Source organism: Paralichthys olivaceus, chromosome 23 (genome assembly GCF_024713975.1).
Source record: "Paralichthys olivaceus isolate ysfri-2021 chromosome 23, ASM2471397v2, whole genome shotgun sequence".
In the NCBI taxonomy this organism is placed as follows: domain Eukaryota; kingdom Metazoa; phylum Chordata; class Actinopteri; order Pleuronectiformes; family Paralichthyidae; genus Paralichthys; species Paralichthys olivaceus.
Genome location: NC_091115.1, coordinates 1676743 through 1694414, shown reverse-complemented (window position 1 = coordinate 1694414; position 17672 = coordinate 1676743). Strand labels below are relative to the sequence as shown.

At 43.1% G+C, this 17672-nt stretch overlaps 1 protein-coding gene and 2 long non-coding RNA genes across 18 annotated transcripts in view; 2 read left to right on the top strand and 1 right to left on the bottom strand.

Moving 5' to 3' along the window:
* Window positions 1-804: 804 nt before the first annotated feature.
* Window positions 805-17672, bottom strand: part of dgki (diacylglycerol kinase, iota) — a 43979-nt gene continuing 27111 nt past the window's right edge. For 6 of the 16 annotated variants that reach the window (XM_069519604.1, XM_069519601.1, XM_069519602.1 and 3 more), the window contains exons 6-34: window positions 17584-17652; window positions 17401-17469; window positions 17166-17282; window positions 16654-16728; window positions 16338-16433; window positions 15907-15989; window positions 15470-15530; window positions 15187-15300; window positions 14041-14166; window positions 13709-13787; window positions 13405-13460; window positions 12858-12920; window positions 12254-12327; window positions 11550-11661; window positions 11364-11450; window positions 10600-10712; window positions 8975-9037; window positions 7559-7659; window positions 7306-7385; window positions 7151-7195; window positions 6883-6952; window positions 6228-6268; window positions 6001-6125; window positions 5805-5830; window positions 4956-4993; window positions 4470-4629; window positions 4025-4061; window positions 3681-3780; window positions 805-3547 (exon numbers count right to left, since the gene is read on the bottom strand). In XM_069519604.1, coding sequence (XP_069375705.1) covers window positions 3437-3547; window positions 3681-3780; window positions 4025-4061; window positions 4470-4629; window positions 4956-4993; window positions 5805-5830; window positions 6001-6125; window positions 6228-6268; window positions 6883-6952; window positions 7151-7195; window positions 7306-7385; window positions 7559-7659; window positions 8975-9037; window positions 10600-10712; window positions 11364-11450; window positions 11550-11661; window positions 12254-12327; window positions 12858-12920; window positions 13405-13460; window positions 13709-13787; window positions 14041-14166; window positions 15187-15300; window positions 15470-15530; window positions 15907-15989; window positions 16338-16433; window positions 16654-16728; window positions 17166-17282; window positions 17401-17469; window positions 17584-17652 — 2391 coding nt within the window. In that variant the 3' untranslated portion in view covers window positions 805-3436. The remainder of the gene's footprint in view (window positions 3548-3680; window positions 3781-4024; window positions 4062-4469; window positions 4630-4955; window positions 4994-5804; window positions 5831-6000; window positions 6126-6227; window positions 6269-6882; window positions 6953-7150; window positions 7196-7305; window positions 7386-7558; window positions 7660-8974; window positions 9038-10599; window positions 10713-11363; window positions 11451-11549; window positions 11662-12253; window positions 12328-12857; window positions 12921-13404; window positions 13461-13708; window positions 13788-14040; window positions 14167-15186; window positions 15301-15469; window positions 15531-15906; window positions 15990-16337; window positions 16434-16653; window positions 16729-17165; window positions 17283-17400; window positions 17470-17583; window positions 17653-17672) is intronic. The other 10 variants (XM_069519610.1, XM_069519609.1, XM_069519615.1 and 7 more) reach the window with 6 other exon arrangements.
* Window positions 3684-4289, top strand: LOC138406753 (uncharacterized). Its single transcript, XR_011240119.1, has 2 exons — window positions 3684-3917; window positions 4048-4289. It is a non-coding gene; the product is annotated as an uncharacterized lncRNA (long non-coding RNA).
* LOC138406754 (uncharacterized) lies at window positions 4517-6858 on the top strand. Its single transcript, XR_011240120.1, has 2 exons — window positions 4517-4702; window positions 5953-6858. It is a non-coding gene; the product is annotated as an uncharacterized lncRNA (long non-coding RNA).

Sequence of the window (17672 nt, the reverse complement as noted above, 5' to 3'; positions counted from 1 at the left end):
AGGTTGTGTTGATCTTCACGGCAATCTGAGGAATCTCTCATACCTGTGTGTCTGTCTGTGTGTCTGTCTGTGTGTGTGTCTGTGTGTGTCTGTGTGTGTCTGTGTCTTCACATGTGGACGTGTGGACGCTGCTTGTTTTAATGATGAATTATTCTCTAACAGTCTGTGAGAGACAATGATTAACAGAACTTCTGTCCGTCTGTCGACGCTGACAAAATGAAATAGGACGTCAATATTACGAAACTCTGTGATTTGTGGAAAAACTCTGACACAAACATTCAAAACTAAATAACAGATTAAAGAGTTCTTGACAAATGATGGACGTTAAACGTGACAACATCTGGATTAGGTTGTTATGCAAATGTAAAAATCCCCTGATTTCCCCTCCAGCACCACCATGACGTTGATATTAATGGTTTTAATAGAATGTTACAGTTCATATCATCACAAACATATTTAAACACCCGGTTCGTCCATTTGAGTCCAAACCTTCTACCTGCGAGGGGGCCGTCTAACCACTGGACCACTGTGTCGTTCTGTGTTTCATCCCCATCACAGACTTTCAAGGTCACATGGCTCAGAGAACACGTTTAAACATTGTGACCAGATGCAGAACAAAACTGAAAACGATATATTTGTGGTTTGACTCATAATCGTGTTATTTTTCCGGTTTTTGTTTATGAGTCTCTGAAAAAGAGGAAATGCAGCCGACGGTTCAGACTAGAACAGGAAGTCATCATCATCATCATCAGCAGCAGCAGAAGAAAAACACACATCCAACCGAAGAAGAAACTGAAACAATCATTTAAAACTATAATAATTTAATAGTTTTAACAACAATAATGCCATTTTTATGCCATTGCCAGAAGATAATCCCAAAAATGTAAGAAAATGCCATGCACGACCAACGCTGAGACGCTTTAATACAAAGTCTGTTTTTACTGAACAGAAAGTGATACGAAGCGTGTGTGTGTGTGTGTGTGTGTGTGGGTGTGTGTGTGTGTGTGTGTGTGTGTGAGAGTGTGTGTGTGAGTGTGTGTGTGTGTGTCACTCCATTATAAAACGACCTTTCACTCGTGGTTCAGTTTAATGTTTAGACCAAGTCTCAGTCTCGGGGTCGACACCGGCAGCCATCGTAGAAGTTCAGCAAAGTTTTTTTTTTTTTTTTTAACGTCAAACAAAATAAATAAAAAATAAAAAATATTTCAGACTTGAAAAGTGAGTTTGAGAAGAAGTGGACGTTGAAGACGAGTCACGAGAGAAGAACCCGCACACGCCCACAGTAACACTGATGCTTCATGCTACGTTACGAGCTAACACCGAACAGATGAGGACTTAAAGCAACACCACTGTGACAGCGCCCCCTGCTGCCACACGTGGTTATTACCTAGTGTTGCTCTGAGTGTGTTGTTGTGTTAATACTTAAAAATGTAGAAGATTGAAGGTGAACTCTGCGACTGAAGATCCTCGAGGGTTTTTCCAGAGATCTGGATTGCGACGGCTCCAACGTGTTTTTAACGGTTTCGATTAATACTGTGAATTTTGTGTAGCTGCCGAAAAAACGAAACATCTCCAAACAGCTCCACAACCCGAGCGTCCAGACTTCTACGATGGCCCGAATGTCTCTGAAACATTCTTCCGATTGAGAATATGAATTTAGTTACAACAGGTTATATGTAAAGAAAAAGAGTTTCAATCCAGTGATATACATGCACACAGAATACAAATCATAACAATAAAAATAAAAATACCAAGACAATCTTATTCTCAACCAGCACTGAAGTTAAATTGCACATTCATGAGTCCTCGGTGCTGAACGGTCGGCAACGTTAAAAACATTAATGTAATGTAAACGATTAATAGAGAAACGCAAAGAGACGTCATCGATCATATTGCATCGAATATGGCTCAGATTGTTCTTTTCTTCTGGATTAATGCTGCAGACACACACAGACACACACTCACACACACACAGACACACACTCACACAGACACACACTCACACACACACAGTCTGTAGGTATGTACATGCAGAGTGAGTCCTTCTGTTGTCTTTCTCTTTTTGATTTGATATGAAATGGGACGTATTGTCTCACACAAACAAACAGACACACACACACACACACACACACAAAGCTTCGTTGCTTCAGGAGTACCACATACACACAAGCCCGTTGTGTAATTTGTGTGACGGCAGCTCGAGAGGTTTTTAGTCTGAAATCAACGCGTCTTTAAAATTCCTGTTTTGTTTTTTTTTAAAAGATAATCTGGTTTATTCTTCAAACTCAACTGCGCCTGCAAATAATCTGTGTCTCGATCGTGTGCTGGGTTTTAGTCCTGGTCTGGTCCACATCTGGTCCACGTCTGGTCCACGTCTGGTCCACGTCTGGTCCACATCTGGTCCACATCTGGTCCACATCTGGTCCAGGCAGTGATTTCACAGTCAGTTTAAACGGCTGCTGCTGCTTCTCACTTTTAAACGTTAGACGTGTTAAAACATGAAACGAGCCACGTTCACCCTGAAGGTGATGGAAAGTCTCTTTAAAACATAAGAACTGAACTTCCTGGAGAAAGTTCCTGTGGCGTAAAAACATTTCGACCTCTTCAGCGTTTAGTGAATTATTCGATGACGGCGGTTTTTGAAGAAATGAACGTGCGACGACATCGAAGCTCAGCGAGACGACGCGGGATTAAAAACCTTTGAGATCTTTGCATAATGTGACGAGAGACACTCAGACTCCGAGGACCTGAGGGCCTGAACCGAGCTTCACGCGTTTGCTCCGTGGTTCCGTCTGATCTGGTGACTTTTGGTTTCACATTGTGAGCGAGGGACTTCTGAAGTTTTTGAACGAACACACAGAACGACGTGGTGGATTCTGAGAGCGTCGGTGGAACCGTGGACTCTGTACGACACGACATCGGTCCAACGTCTTTGGCACACGTTTCATGGGGTAAACACACAAACCGTTTCTAGTTCTATCAGGAGACTTCGCGTTATCTTGTTTTTAAATTCTTTACCGACGTCCGACCTCTGGTTTCTGAAGACTGTGACTGAAATCCCTTACATCTGTTCACACAGGTTCATCTCTCCTCTCCGCCAGTGAACTCACGACCCCGCCTCACGGCCGCTCACACTGCGCCTCCGTCTGAGCCGTTCAATGTCCAACAATCGATCAGCACAACCAATAAATAGAATATGAATAAATAAATACAAATAAATAGTTGATTAGAATCTCCGCTGCTGATCCGCCTCCTCGCCCGTGGAGCCGCTGGAGTCCGAACCCGACTCTGCTCGTTTGTTCAAACACTTTCCTCTCACACGTGCGTTCTTCTCCACCGAGTGTGAGAGTCCACGGAGGCAGAGTGAGTGTGTGCGTCTGTGTGTGTCTGTGTGTGTCTGTGTGTGAGTGTGTGTGTGTGTGTGTGTGTGTGTGCCTCAGACTGCTGTCTCCAAGTCTTCATGGGTGGAACAAGATTTGTGTTGTTGGGTGCTCAGGTAAGTGGCGAGCTCCGAGTCTCCCTCCGCTTGGTCCGCTGGTGTCTTCCCCTGGTGGACGGACACACACACACACACACACACACACACACCTTCTCTGTCAATCATTCACACGTCGTCCTCGTACACGGAAAAGTGTGTATAGTGTGATTTGTACTGTGACGTGTGTGTTGGTGTGTTTTACCAGGAAGTTGGTCTTCTCGAGCGACGCCCCGGCCTCAACCAGCAATCGACACACGGCATGCTGCTTCTCAGAGGCTGCTTTGTGCAGGGCAGTGTCCCCTCTACACACACACACAGACACACACACAGACACACACACACACACACACACACGATAAGGAACCTGATAACACCGTCTACAGTTACATTTTACTGACGTCGAACAAAAAGGAGGCTGAGATAAAAAGAACAGATGAAGGTGATTGTGGAAAGTTTCTCGAACTACTTGTCAGCAACAACCTGGTTGAAAATAAAATCCCTCCCACACGGTGAATCCATTAAAAACACAAAATTAAAGTGACTTACTTTTCTCTGTCGATTAAATCCAGCAGCACTTTGGAGCCTGAAGAGGAAGAAACAGAGGAAACATGAACCAAAGGAAACTTTGAAGGGACACAACGAGAATCTTAGGAAATTAAAAGCACATAAATAATGATGAAGGATTTAAAAAGCACCGGTTCTGTGACGGAGAGAGTTTGAGTCGTTTCTCAAAAAGTTTGTTTATATGTGTGATTTTATTTTCTTTGAGAAGAAAGTTTAAGTTGAAAGTAATAAAGAACTTTAAATATAATAATGTGACGCGTCTTTTATTGTTGATTGATTCAGAGATTAAAAACATCTCTGGTGTAAACCGAAACAAAACAGCTGCGAACTTTACTGTAACTTCAAACTGGTTTTCAACTGAAAAAGCAGAACTGTCCCCGTGTTGTGCAACACGAATCTTTTTGTGGAAGCTGCGAACGCCACCTACATGACGATGATGGAGAGGGAGAGTCATGCACATCCTCACCCTGCTGCAGGATGAAGCTGACCAGCTCCGAGTGTCCGTTCTGAGCCGCTATGTGTAACGCCGAGCAGCCTCCGGAGTCTCGGACCAACAGGCTGATGCCTCGACGGACGCACTCTGACAGCTGGGGACGGACAGAAGGAGAGAACAACCGTTTTACCACCAACTGAAGATGAACATCCGCTCGGAGGCAAATGGTTTGAAAATACAGAGGAAGCTTTTAGTTCTTTTGTGCTTTTTACAGGAACGGTGATAAACACGTTTTAACTGAATCAATGTCTCTGCAGTGGTTTTAGAAATGAAATGAACAAACCAGATGTTTCAATGATGAATATTAAACAAATCAAGACTGTTTTGAGTCTCTGCAGACGAATACAAACAGGTCAAACTGGTTTTAATAACTTGTTCCTGTTCGTTTGTGTGCGTGTGAGTGAGATTTTTGCTCTTTACCATAGAAAGATCTCCAGAACTGGCAGCAGTAAACAAAGCTGTGGACACACAGGAGACAGGAATCATCACAACGTGGCTTCGATTCGCAGATTTCAAGTCAAGAAATCTTCATAAACCCCCGAGGGCCAATTTGTGGAACAGTAATTAGTGGAAAACAGACAATCAATAAATACAGTGTGAAGAAGCTCAATATTAACTTCTGCAGATTTTCCACCACAAACAACATCGTCTGATTTCTGCCTCCATGTAGAAACGCCGCTCGCCGTTGGAACCGTGTTTTGTGCTTCGAGCGATGAACGAATTAAAAGTGAAGCGTAGTTTCTGATTCTGCAGAGACTCTAAACTGAACTTTCTGGAGGTTGAGAACTTGAACTCGCAGCAGAATATTTTCCTCGTGTCTCCATGGCTTCAACTCGCCAAATCTAAAAATACAATATATAATTTGACCCTTTTTTTTTGTGTGTCGGTCACGTTTCTTACACCAGAAAAAATTCAACATTTGTATTTTAATGATCTCACAAACATAAGCTTTGTACGAAGCTGCAGCGACGAGGAAACGCAGGCTCGTTAAATCACAATCAGGCAACAAACAACTTCTGCTTGTTCATAAGAAAGTCCCGAGAGAAACTTTCCAGAAACATGGTTTTAAAAAGCCCCCAACATCTGCACACATGTGTGAAGCTCTCAGGGGTAAAAGACTTTATTCAAATCTGAAACGTTTCAATTTGACTAATCATCCTGTGAGTGAGTGAGTGAGTGAGTGAGTCCTAGTGAGGAAATAATGAGGAAACATTAACACGTGTGAAGTCAAACAGTTTTTAAACGTAAGTGTGACTGTGTTGTATTTACCTTGATCCTCAGACGTCAGTGGAGCCCTGGAAAAAAAACAAAAAAAAAAGGCAGAACAATTAAAATGTGACTCATCTGAATCAGTGCTTTCGCTAAACAAAACTTTTCATTCATTAATAAAATAACACAACTCATATTTTTGCTTCAGGAAACCACCAGGTCTCTGATCTCGGTACATAGAGGTTCTGTCACGTACCCTGCTGTGGGTTCCACCACCAGATCAGGCATCCCCGTGGACGCCGCCTGGTTCACCACGGGTCCCTCGTGGTCCAGGATAAAAACCTCCTCCTGACAGATCTCCGTCACAAAGTGGAGGTGCTCCTGCAGTAACACGCGTGTGCACATACACACAGGATCAGACACCGGGGCTGAAAATCATCCACTCATGCGTCAAAGTGTTTGAAATATCAACGTCATGTTTACCTGAGCTTTGTCGATGCGGTAGAAACGATCAGCTGACGTGGCTGCAGAGAAATGACACTTTTTAAAATACACACTTGCATGATGTTACTGTGGAAAATACGATAATATCATAATAATAATAAACTTTATCCGTGCAGTAGTTTTCTTCAAGTACAACAAAATAATAAAAATAAGATGAAATAACAGTTAAAACAAAGAAAAAGTGAAATAAAAGGAAATAAAATGAATTTAAATTCACCCAGGGAGTGTTTTAGTTCTTAAAAGAACATTTTGATATAACTCTACATGATATTGTTGTTTTTATGAATCATTTCATCTTATTTATCGACGATTTATTTTACTTTTCACGATCTGGTCTTGTCTCCTTAGTTTAAAGCTTTAGAAAAATGCTCAACATATAAAGTTAAGGATCATTGTGTGAGCTTCAAAAAGTTTTGTTAATCATTTGAGTGAGTTGGAGCGATGACAAATGATTTAAAAGGTGGATGACAACAGAATCACAACCATGAAGATAAATCAGTCTCTGGGATTTGGGGGGGTTTCATCTTTAGTCTTCAAACCATTGTTGCGAAACCTGCAGCTGCATCTGTGTTCATCTGTTATTGAAATAAAAAAAGAAAAACTGTCTCAACCGGTCAGTGTTTCATTTACTCACAATCCAAGAAGCTCCAGTTGGGAGACAATCTACTGGATGAACTGGTCCTGGGGACACCTCTGCTCTCGTCCTGGAGACAAAGAGACGGACAACGTGAGCGTTAAACGTCCTTTCACCGAACAGTAAATAATAAACACTAACACTGAACTATACGTTCACATTTTCTATCTGCTAGCAATGAAATACTGGAATCATGACGTACTTTCTAAACAGAAAGTCAGATCTGATATTTTAAAATATCTTTTAAAGAAATACAAGCGTCACATACCTGGTAGTGCACTCTGTGGCCAGTAGATGGCGCCTGGTGTAAATCCTATCAAGCACAGCGGACAGGATTCAAGGTTAAAGACAAACAGCCAAAGAGAGAGAGGGAGGGAGAGGAAGAGGTGAGGACGATGAAGATTAGGATAAAGAGAGACTGGCCTCTTGTAGTCTGTCGATGTAGAGCCTGCATGTCTCCAGGTCACAGTCTCCTCGTACCACAACGATGCCGACAGGGATGGCTGCAACACACACAAACACAAACACACACTTTAGACCAGAGCTTCATAAACCTCTCCGACCCTCTGACCCTGAAGTAAAGCTGCCGGAGACGTCCACAACATCTCGCTTTGCTCTTTATCTGTTTTGATATTTGGTGCTGGATGGAAATCGAAATGAAACCACGCACACTTACAGATATCTCTGAGTCGCTCTTTGTCGTACTGCAGCCGGTCGTACTCCTGGAGGCCGATCCGATTCACTCGCAGACGCAGACGGTCTGGAACTGCATGAGGACTGGAAAAACAACAAAAAACACATGCACACAGGTGCATGTACGTGCACACACACACACACACACACACACAATTCAGACATGTCCAGACGTACAATGATAAGGAAACACATGCATACATGCACGCACAGACACGCACAGACACACACGTCACAAACCAGATCGGAGCTTTTGCAACATGATGACACTGAAATCCTCCTCTCTCCTGTTTCGTTACACTTCCAGTTGCGGGCGAGAACTTTTTAAACTGAGCTCGAGTTAAAACGTTTGTGAACTCTCCCTCCGATCCATTAAAGTAGGACACGAAGGGCTCGGCTCTCTGATGCATCACCAGCATGATTCTGTTTGAGTTTGAGGTGGGCCAACATTTTAAAAGTCAATGTTTGTGGGCAAGGCTGAGCGAGGGTGAAAGTTCAACACTGACGTCAGACAAGCGTCGGGCGAGGAGCAAAAAGTACAAATCACCCAGAGCCAAGCCTCAAAGACTCAAGAGCTCAACCTCCCCTGAAAGGGAACAGAGCAGTCGCAACACGTTTTTCTATTGTTTGTTCTTCAGGTGTGAAAATATGAAAGCAGTTTTTACTGAGGGGGGGAGCGGACGTGGAGCGAGAGCCGAGGACTAAGAAGAAGGTATAATATATATATATATATATATATACACGAGACCAGCTCAGAGTAAAAAGGTGAAGAGACGACAGAACGAACAGGAGGCAGAAGCACATGAACTGGTAGAAAAGCTTCATCATGCTGCTGCATACACGTTCTCCCTGTCACTCATTCATTCACCACAACTCATCCAAACACAACAACAACTCAACACAACCGAGGTTCAACCAGTATGAGGCTTCATGACGAACAAAGTGCTGCTGCAGATAGTTAATGAGTGTTTGAAAGACTTTAAAACAATTCAAAACTAATTGTGTTTTATTTCGAGGATAAAGTTGAAATATCACATGAAAAAAACAGTTATATAACAAGAATTATGTCATAATATGATTATGAACAGTCGGAATTTTACGTCATTAATAATTCCATGAGAAAAAATAAAGTTATTTATAAAGTCTGAATATTAAAACTAAAATCATAATATAATCATTAAGTTGTTATTTTAAAAGAATTATACTATGTGAGAATGTGAAGTTTTTCTCAACTTATTCTCATGATGTTGAAAACAGTGACTTCACATTATATTTAATAATCTAATTAAATATTGGTTGAACCTGAGACGAACCGTGACACAACACAACAACTCGTTCACTCACGTGTACACAAACACAGAGTGACACACAAACCGTGACAGAGGGTTCAGGTACTTACACAGAGAAGGAGTCGGGGGGAGCAGAGAGGCGGCGCAGATCAGCTGCACACACCTTCTGAATACTACGGCCGCGCACACACACACACACACACACACACACACACACACACACACACACACACACACAGAGAGGAGAGGAGGAACGTGTGGAGGAGAGGAGGATGAAAAGAAAACAAGGGGAGGAAAAAAAAAAAAGAGGGAGATAAGGAAATAAGACGGGGGATATGAAGTGAAGAGAAATTGGGAAATCCAAGTTTAGTGAAGGAGAGAGGATACAAAGAGGACAAAATAAGTAGAGGAGAGGAAAACAGATGAGGAGGGAAGGAGAGAAAGAAAAAAGAGGAAAACAGAGAGAGAAAGGAGAGAAGAGACAGATGGGGATGAAGGAATATAGAGATTCCAAGCAGAGGAGGAAAGAAAGAAGAGGAATATGAAGGAGAAATAGAGAATAGAGGAAACGAGGTGAGGGAGAAGGAGAGGAGGAGAAACAGATGAAGGATAGAGGAGGGGAAAGAAGGAGACATAAAAGGAAACAAAGGAAATGAACAAGAGGAGAGAAAGTAAACAAAATAAATTCATAATCCAAAATATTTCAGACAGTGGAGATAAAGAAGAAGAGAATAAAGGGAGGATGAACCAGAGGAGGAGGGACAGATGGAGAGAAGCTCAGAGGTAAATAGACAAACATAGAGAGCAGAGCAGCAAAGCAGAGACACTGCAGCTTCATTATTATCAGTTCTTCTTCCTCTCACATGCAAACAGACTCAGAAACGTTGCACATGAAGAGTCATTAGTGCCACGAGGACGGACGAGTGTTAGTCGGCACGTTTAGAAAAACACCAGAGCCCTGCAGCTTTATCACCGTGACGACAAGTGTCGGGATGTTTGTGTTTGACGCGATGAAAACTTCTAATTTACAGAATAAAAGAAACAAAGACGTGGGACGACTGGTCTCCTCTTTCTCCCACTATCCAGAAATGAGGATTTGGGGACGGAGCCACGCCCTCCACCAATCGTGAGTCAGTCTCAGCTGTCAATCATGACACAATAAATATATATATATATATATAAATATAATCAAATAAAGAAGAGTTGGGGATCCTCACTTATATTACAGCCAGCCACCAGGGGGCGATCGAGCAGCACTTTTGTGTCATTGCCAGTTTTCTAATAAAACGTTATTGACAAGTCGTCTGAAACATCCTCGTCAATCAGGCCGTGTTAACACGTTCTCTCTTTTCAGCAGGCGACCGCGATGCTCTGCACGGCCGCCTCGTCCCCGAGAGAAATCAATAACCGTGTCCCGGTGTTTGACTCCTGAGCTCCGGGAGAAAACCACAGTGTTACGTGTCCAGTTTGTCACCGGAGACGCAGCCGACACTCGTGTTTTGATTAGTGCCAGCGGACGACATCACACGTCCCTCCTCTGATTGTGGTTTGGCGAGATGACGAGAGACGTGCGACACTGAGAGGAGTGAATGTCAGCTCCCACTGAACAGACTGTGTGACTCACTCGGTGCAAACCTGGGCTTTTACAACACTGCTGGCCTAGTTCCTCAGTCTTTATGTGTGTGTGTGTGTGTGTGTGTGTGTGTGTGTGTGTGTGTGTGTGTGAATGACTCACTCGTTCAGCAGGGGCACTGAGGTGCGTCTCTTGCTCTTCTGGACCATGTTGGCCTGATTTCGAAGGGAGATGCGGAGGGTGGTTGGGGCCAGTCGACATGGCTCACCGTCCACCTACATGCACACACACACACACACACACACACACACACACACACACACACACACACACACACACACACACACACATAAGCGTTCACGAGATCTGATCAGTCCTGATTGACGCAGGATGATTAAAGCAGCACTAATAAGAAATCAATACGACCATGGATTTTAAAAGACAAATCAATTAAGTGCAGTCGATCATGAAATGGATAAAAATAAATATCGATCGTGTCGTCAGATATCGAGGTGAACGCGCCTCGTGTCCGCAGCAAAGAAACTGTTTTAATATAGAAGACAAACATTTATTTGATCAACTTTACACTGATTGGTTTTATTTATTAGACGTCAAGCTTTGAGTCCACGTCTTAAAATAAACTAACAAAAACAAGCCTTAGCTCAGTTCATATTTGGTTCCATCTTCTGTCTGTTGCTACCAAACAAATCATTTTGTATTTATTAATAATAAATAATATTAATTAATATTTGTATTCTGGAGTTTTAAAGGGGAATTTCAATGTGTGTGTGTGTGTGTGTGTGTGTGTGTGACCAGTCATACAAGTTTTTAAAGCCAAGGACAAATTAAAGGTTTCCATTCAAAACGCTCAATCGTTCCAATATTTGTAGTTTCCGGTTGCGATGCTGGTGAGTGTGTGTGCTCACCTGCACAGGTACGGTCTTGAAGGTAGTTAATACAACCTCTCTGCACTGGTGAAGTCTCTCCCCGTGACCGCCGACCTGTAGCGCTGCCTGGTGGACAAGAGGGAGACTTTCAGCTCAGACAGACAGACGATCACTTCAGCTGCCTCATTTATCGTCTGTCTTTTCCTGAAGCTGCTCTTCTCTCACCAGTGACGCCACGGTGAAACCGATGACCTCGATGCAGCCGTCGTCATGGCGCTGGGGTTCGAAGTCTCTGTGGTCGCCTGTGTTTCCCCATGGCATGGTGCCAGCACAGTACCTACACACACACGGGGAAAAAAATAAAATATTAACATCAAGCTTCCTCAGGTGACATCAGGACACTCGCAGTAACATCATGTCCCTATTGCTGAGCCACAGCGCCCTCTGTAGACACATGTGGGGATTCGTTCTGTGCATAGGAAGCTCTCAGATCAGATGCTCTCCAGGATCACGTTGCTCTTCTGAGTCTCCGGCCCCCCCGACCACAGGTGCTGAATTTGTTTTCATTGATTTAACGTCTGAGCAGGGAGAGTGTGTAACTGCAGGCTGGTGTGGGAGGATCTGAATCAACAGCTCCAGTGTCGGAGTATGAAACCTGAACGAGACCTGCGGCCCCTGACTGAAGAGGCCGCTGACCCACTTAAGATTCATTTCATTACAGCTTTCACTCGAGAGCTGAAGTGTCTCGTGGCTGCGCTGCTTCAAAGAGCTGGTACATTATCATAATCAAGTGAAATTGATTTGCTGCGAAAATTATCTCATTCAAATATTATGTCGCTTATCGATATAGAAATGTGAGAGTACAGCTGACAAAGCTTTTGGGGATCAGGGCGTTCTGCATACGTGGAAGACAAAGTCCACTCACTTACCTGGGAATGTTCAGAAACACGATGCACTGGAACTTCAGCTCCTGGATCTTGGCGGTTAGATCTGTTCCATCACACTGAGGAGGATTCAAAAAGAGAAAACATGAGGGAGAGTAATTTATGTTGAGGGAATAAGATTTGTGGGGAGGACGAGTGTTTTGCAACTGTGATGAAGCGCCGCTCGTCTACTGAACTCTTCTGCTCTCGCTGTGTCAGACGGCTGATCGTCGCTCTCACGTCTGCGAGTTTACTGATGTATTTACATGTCGCTTCAAGCCTCAACCTCACCTCTCAGTTTTCAGTCTCGGTTTCAATGTTCTCACTCTCGGTTTCAAACCTGTTTTGATGTGGGAGATGGAAAGTCTCGAGGTTCTTATCAGCCGCCGCAGCGTCGCATTGTTGAAATCAAGTTTTGAACAGGAGTAGACATTTATTTTTAATAATCAGAATCGTGTGGGGCCGAGAGGTTTTCGCTGAAGGACACTTCATCCTGAAAGATTTCAAACGAGCAGTTGAAAGACGGCGTTTTTAATCACTCGGTCGACCTGCTGCCCAGACATGTCGACACGGAGGACGAGAGAGAGAGAGAGAGTGTGTTAACGCTCACCACCACTCTGACGTGCTTGGACAAATCCCTGGAGCTTCTCTGGATGAAATCTGAGAACGCAGCCTGCACACACACACACACACAGAGAGATAAAAGGATCCAATCAAGCAGAATTACAGATCATCACATTTCCCTTATTGAGAAGAGATAACCCCCCCCCCCCATACAACTTCCACCCACTATTTCCTGTTGCACTTCCATCACAAAAAACTGAATTCAATTCATTTTGTATGACTTGTTTAAGCTTTAAATTTGTTTTAGACCAGTTCTCATAAAATAAGCTGGAAAAACTATGAATAACTAATCAGAAATACTTCAAACTACACAAGTACAAGTGTAGAATAGTCAAAGTGAACTTGGTGGAAAGATGATGATATTTTTTAATATTTAGACCCTGATTTATCCTTAACTTACTTTATTTTCTCTCCCTCTGCATCTCCTATGTTTAATTTTGTATATCTTCCATCTCTTTCCCCCCTCCTTCACTTAATAAACATTATTGTCATTGTCGTGTGAGAATGTGCAACAACTCGAGCGGGACACTCACTCCTGCATAGAACATCTTGTTGCGGAAGCGACTGTTAAACTTTTCTGGGTTGGCCTCTGGGAAGACGCAGAGAAAAAGAAGGAGAATATATTAAATATGCTGCAATTTACAGTGGAAGGAAAAATGAAAACTAAACACAGAAGCATCAAGCGACAGACGGAGACATCTTTACTCTCATGCATGAATGTGTTCTTTTTTTTAATATTTCATGATATTCAGCTTCTCTTCCCTTTACGGGAGTGGAGAACGATGCACTGAAGGGAAAGAGAGGGACTTAATGGAAGATGAATAGAGTGACACTGACCTCTTGACTCGTGGAACTCCAGGGTGACGTGAGCGTCGAAGCCCAGGCTGAAGTAGTTGTTGAACACGTTGAGAGGCAGCTGAGGACGCAGGAGTAAAACATTGAAGTGACGCATTAGCATAAATGTAAAAACACAGATCATATCCGGGGTTGAACTGAGGTCGACAAGCATCATGTTGGCGTTTCAACACAACTCCTGCACAGATTTCTTTTATCCTTTTCTCACGTCGGATATTTTATTGATTATTAGTATTGAATTGAGCCTCGATTGAAATTTAAAGAGATTTATTTGATCTTAGAAGTCGGACCACCACGCTGAGCTGTCATCTCACCTTCTGTGTTCCCTCCTCCGGCAGAGCAGCACTTTTCTCCACCAGCAGGTTCCACCTGTCGAGCTGCACAACAGAACCGTCCTCCACATGACACAGAACTTTGGACACCGGCTCATCTGTGTAACCCTGCAAAGAGAGACACGCAAAGAGAGACACGCAAACAGACGCTTTGTTTAGTCTGACCAACGGCTGAAGGTGTAAAATATAATCAACAATATGATAATACAACAACAATGACTCTCTTTCTACTCTCTCTCCATCATGTTCGTTTTTTTTTTAGTTTGTTTCCCTCGGGACCAGGTGAGGAAGTCAGTGTGCCAAGGACACAAGCACAGACACGCACGCACAGCAGAGCTCACACCCCGACACACAGTCGGTCACAGGGACATTCACACTCACACCGAGAGAGAGAGATGGAGAAGCGCTCGGTTTGTGAGAGAGAGAGAGAGGGAATGAGAGGAGGAACGAGCAGAGGGGGGGGGAAGAGAAAAGAAATGGATAAAACATCCTGCGAGAGGACAAACTGGGGACACACTGATTACACTAATTACACACACTGTAGATATGAGTTCTCCCCCTTTGTTCAAAGCATCTGACTGGATCAGTTCTTTTACGCTGTACTGCTGAAGACGCTCGAGTCCTTCACTTGTCCTTCATCATTCCACGCTGTGCACACAGACTGCTCCGCACACCGCAGTCAATTACTACTTTCATACTTGCATTATTTTCCCTGAGATTAAATTCATATCAGATGAGAAGGGAAAAAAGAAAATAAATAAATAATAATAAATAATCAGCTGGAGCAGCTACAACGTTCCATGAATTTCCAGAGGGTCGATTTAACATTTAAATAAATAAACATATATATTTTCACAGTTGTGTTTATCCTCTGGTGAACTAATATCATTTAACAAGATGGACGACACGTCTTTTATATCATCAAATATCTAAATAAAACCAAACTGAATGTTTCATTTTCCTCAGGGATAACGTTCCTCTTTTAATAACGATGTGTAAAAACAATCTGACCTCAGATTCATTAAACAGACAAAGTGGACACTTGTGAGTGATCGAACACAGGGAGGAGAAGCTGCCACATCCTGTCGCACTCTGTCAACCTCTGTGAAGTCAAGGCTGGGAACTCACCCCGCCCCAGTTGAGCGTCCTGGCGAGGTCATTTCCTGTTCCCAGAGGAAGAACAGCGACCGGAGGCTGGGGGTTCATCTGCAGCTCATCGAGAGTTGACAGGATCCACCCAACCTGCAGAGAGATTGAACAGTTATTACTAAAACACGTCTTTTTTTTACCTTAAATAAGATAATTAATCATTTGAATCACTCTTCTCACTCCCACGACCCAATAACGACAGTTTAGTTTCTTCTTCCTCTCTTCTTATGAGTGTAAGTAACGCAACTTTACAGAGTCTTACCGTCCCGTCTCCTCCACAGGCAAGGATCCTCAGGTTTGGCACTTTCCGATACAACTCCAACCTGACGAGTCAGAAATTGCACAGAGCAGAGTGAGGCTCGTCTTCAGCAGAGCGCTGCGCTGATTGGTGTCGAGTGGGTGTAATTGGTCCGAGTTTCATGAAAAGGTACCAACCCATGGGGAGTGCATTTTAACGAACAGGAGAGGACAGTGACTAAAACTGAAGTGAGAAGATCTCTGTACTTTTCTCTCAGCAGTGGTTTTAAATGAATATTTCAGCCGGAAATTATGAATAAATTGTCAGTAGCACTCCAAGTTCATTACTGTCTTCTAGTTTGAAAATAACCGGCTGTCGGAATGTCACACTGACCTTATTCCGAATGCAACAGGATTATTATAAATTTAAAAAAGAAACTTCTGTGGTGAAGGGGTACTTACGCCTCTCGCAGGCCGCCCTGCGACAGGTCAAACACCTGTCGAGGGTTCAAGATCCACATGAACATCTGTAACACCTTGGCGCCCTACATGGAGAAAAATGTATCACAAAAATACAAAGTCAGTGGCGTCTTTTTAATAAATGGTTCAAATAGTTTTTCTAGGTCTTTGCTCAGAGTCTGACAACATCACATGTCACATGATTCATTTATAAGATACAGGAATTCCCCTTTACTTCAAATCCCGATGTTACAATAATGCTGATGAAGTTTAAACCAACATCTAGCAGATTTTTATAGCACAGTCTGATAGAAGCTGCTTAACAAAGACTTATAACTAAATTATTATCTGTTGATATCATGATGCGAAATGAAGTGAACTCTTCCGCCCAGCTCTCAAACAGATGATGATAAAAGATAAAGAAGTTCGCTGACCTGGTTTCCGCCGCTCTTCGGGTTGACAAAGACCAAGATGGGCTTCATGAGAGGAGAAGGAAGTGGCTTCAACATGAACGGACGCCATTTAGAATCCTACACAAAGAGACAGAAAGAGAGACAGATGAGGGACGATGTGCAGAGAGTGGACAAACAATTGTTTCCCAACACTTCTAAGAGAACAAAAATAACAATAGTCACAATATATTAATTGTGTTCATGTAAATAGTAAAAGTAAAGTACTGTTTACGTCAAATGTGCTAAAGTGGTTAACAAAGGAATAAAGCAATAAAATAATTCTCATAGTTGAACTTACGTCCAGTCCCTTCTTGCTTGTCCTTCGTTTAAAAGATGTCCGCTTTTTTCTCCTTGCAGAGTTCTTCAGTGAGCTCTGAGGGACGGACACACAACACAAACAAAGTTCAGTGGCCGGTTCACTGTCGTAGGGTCGCTTGTGACGGTAATTAAAAGTGCTGTGAAGCAAGTGATGTGACTGAGGGATACGTGTGTGTGTGTGTGTGTGTGTGTGTGTGTGTGTGTGTGTGTGTGTGTGTGTGATAATGGAGACACAAACCCAGAGCTCCCTCAGACCGATCAGACATGTGTCAGCTCATATCACGTCACAGGCAATAACACACGCACACACACACACACAGTTTTGACACAGTGCTTCTATTATAGTTTTATATTTAGACCCAACAAGTCATTTCTCATTAACGTCACTAGATGACATCCTGTGAACTTTATCATCCACTGGGCTGGGAGCTTTGGAATGGAAGTGTGTGTGAGTGCGTGTGTGTGTGTGTTTCCAGATGTGTTTGTGTACACCTGTGGTTTCCTGACTTTGATGATCCAGGAGGGGGGCACTATGACTCCAGCGTGGGCCCCCAGTGAACACGGCTCCTCGATCTGATGCAGCATGAAACACGTCACCTTGTTGTGGAACTGTGACAGAAACAGAAACTTCAATAAGCCCCGCTTTCATTTCAAAATAAAGGTTTCCAGATGTTGCGGTTGGTCTTAGTCTTACTCTGGTGTTTATTTCAGAGGACGAGTTACTTACAGCCAGTTTACACCAAGAACAACTGATGGCAATGATTTCTTTACTGTGGAAGAACTTCTGTTGAAAACTCTGCAGAGACAGAGAAAAATACACTGAGGTAATTTGTAGGAACACTGTTAACTGACCCACAACAACAACATTAGTGTGTGTGTGTGTGTGTGTGTGTATGAACGTGTGTGTTACCTTTCCACATTGTCTACATTTGCCCTCTTGTCTCCGTCTGTGAACCCAGTGATGTCTCAGTATGTTTTGCTGTCAGAGAAAGAAACATT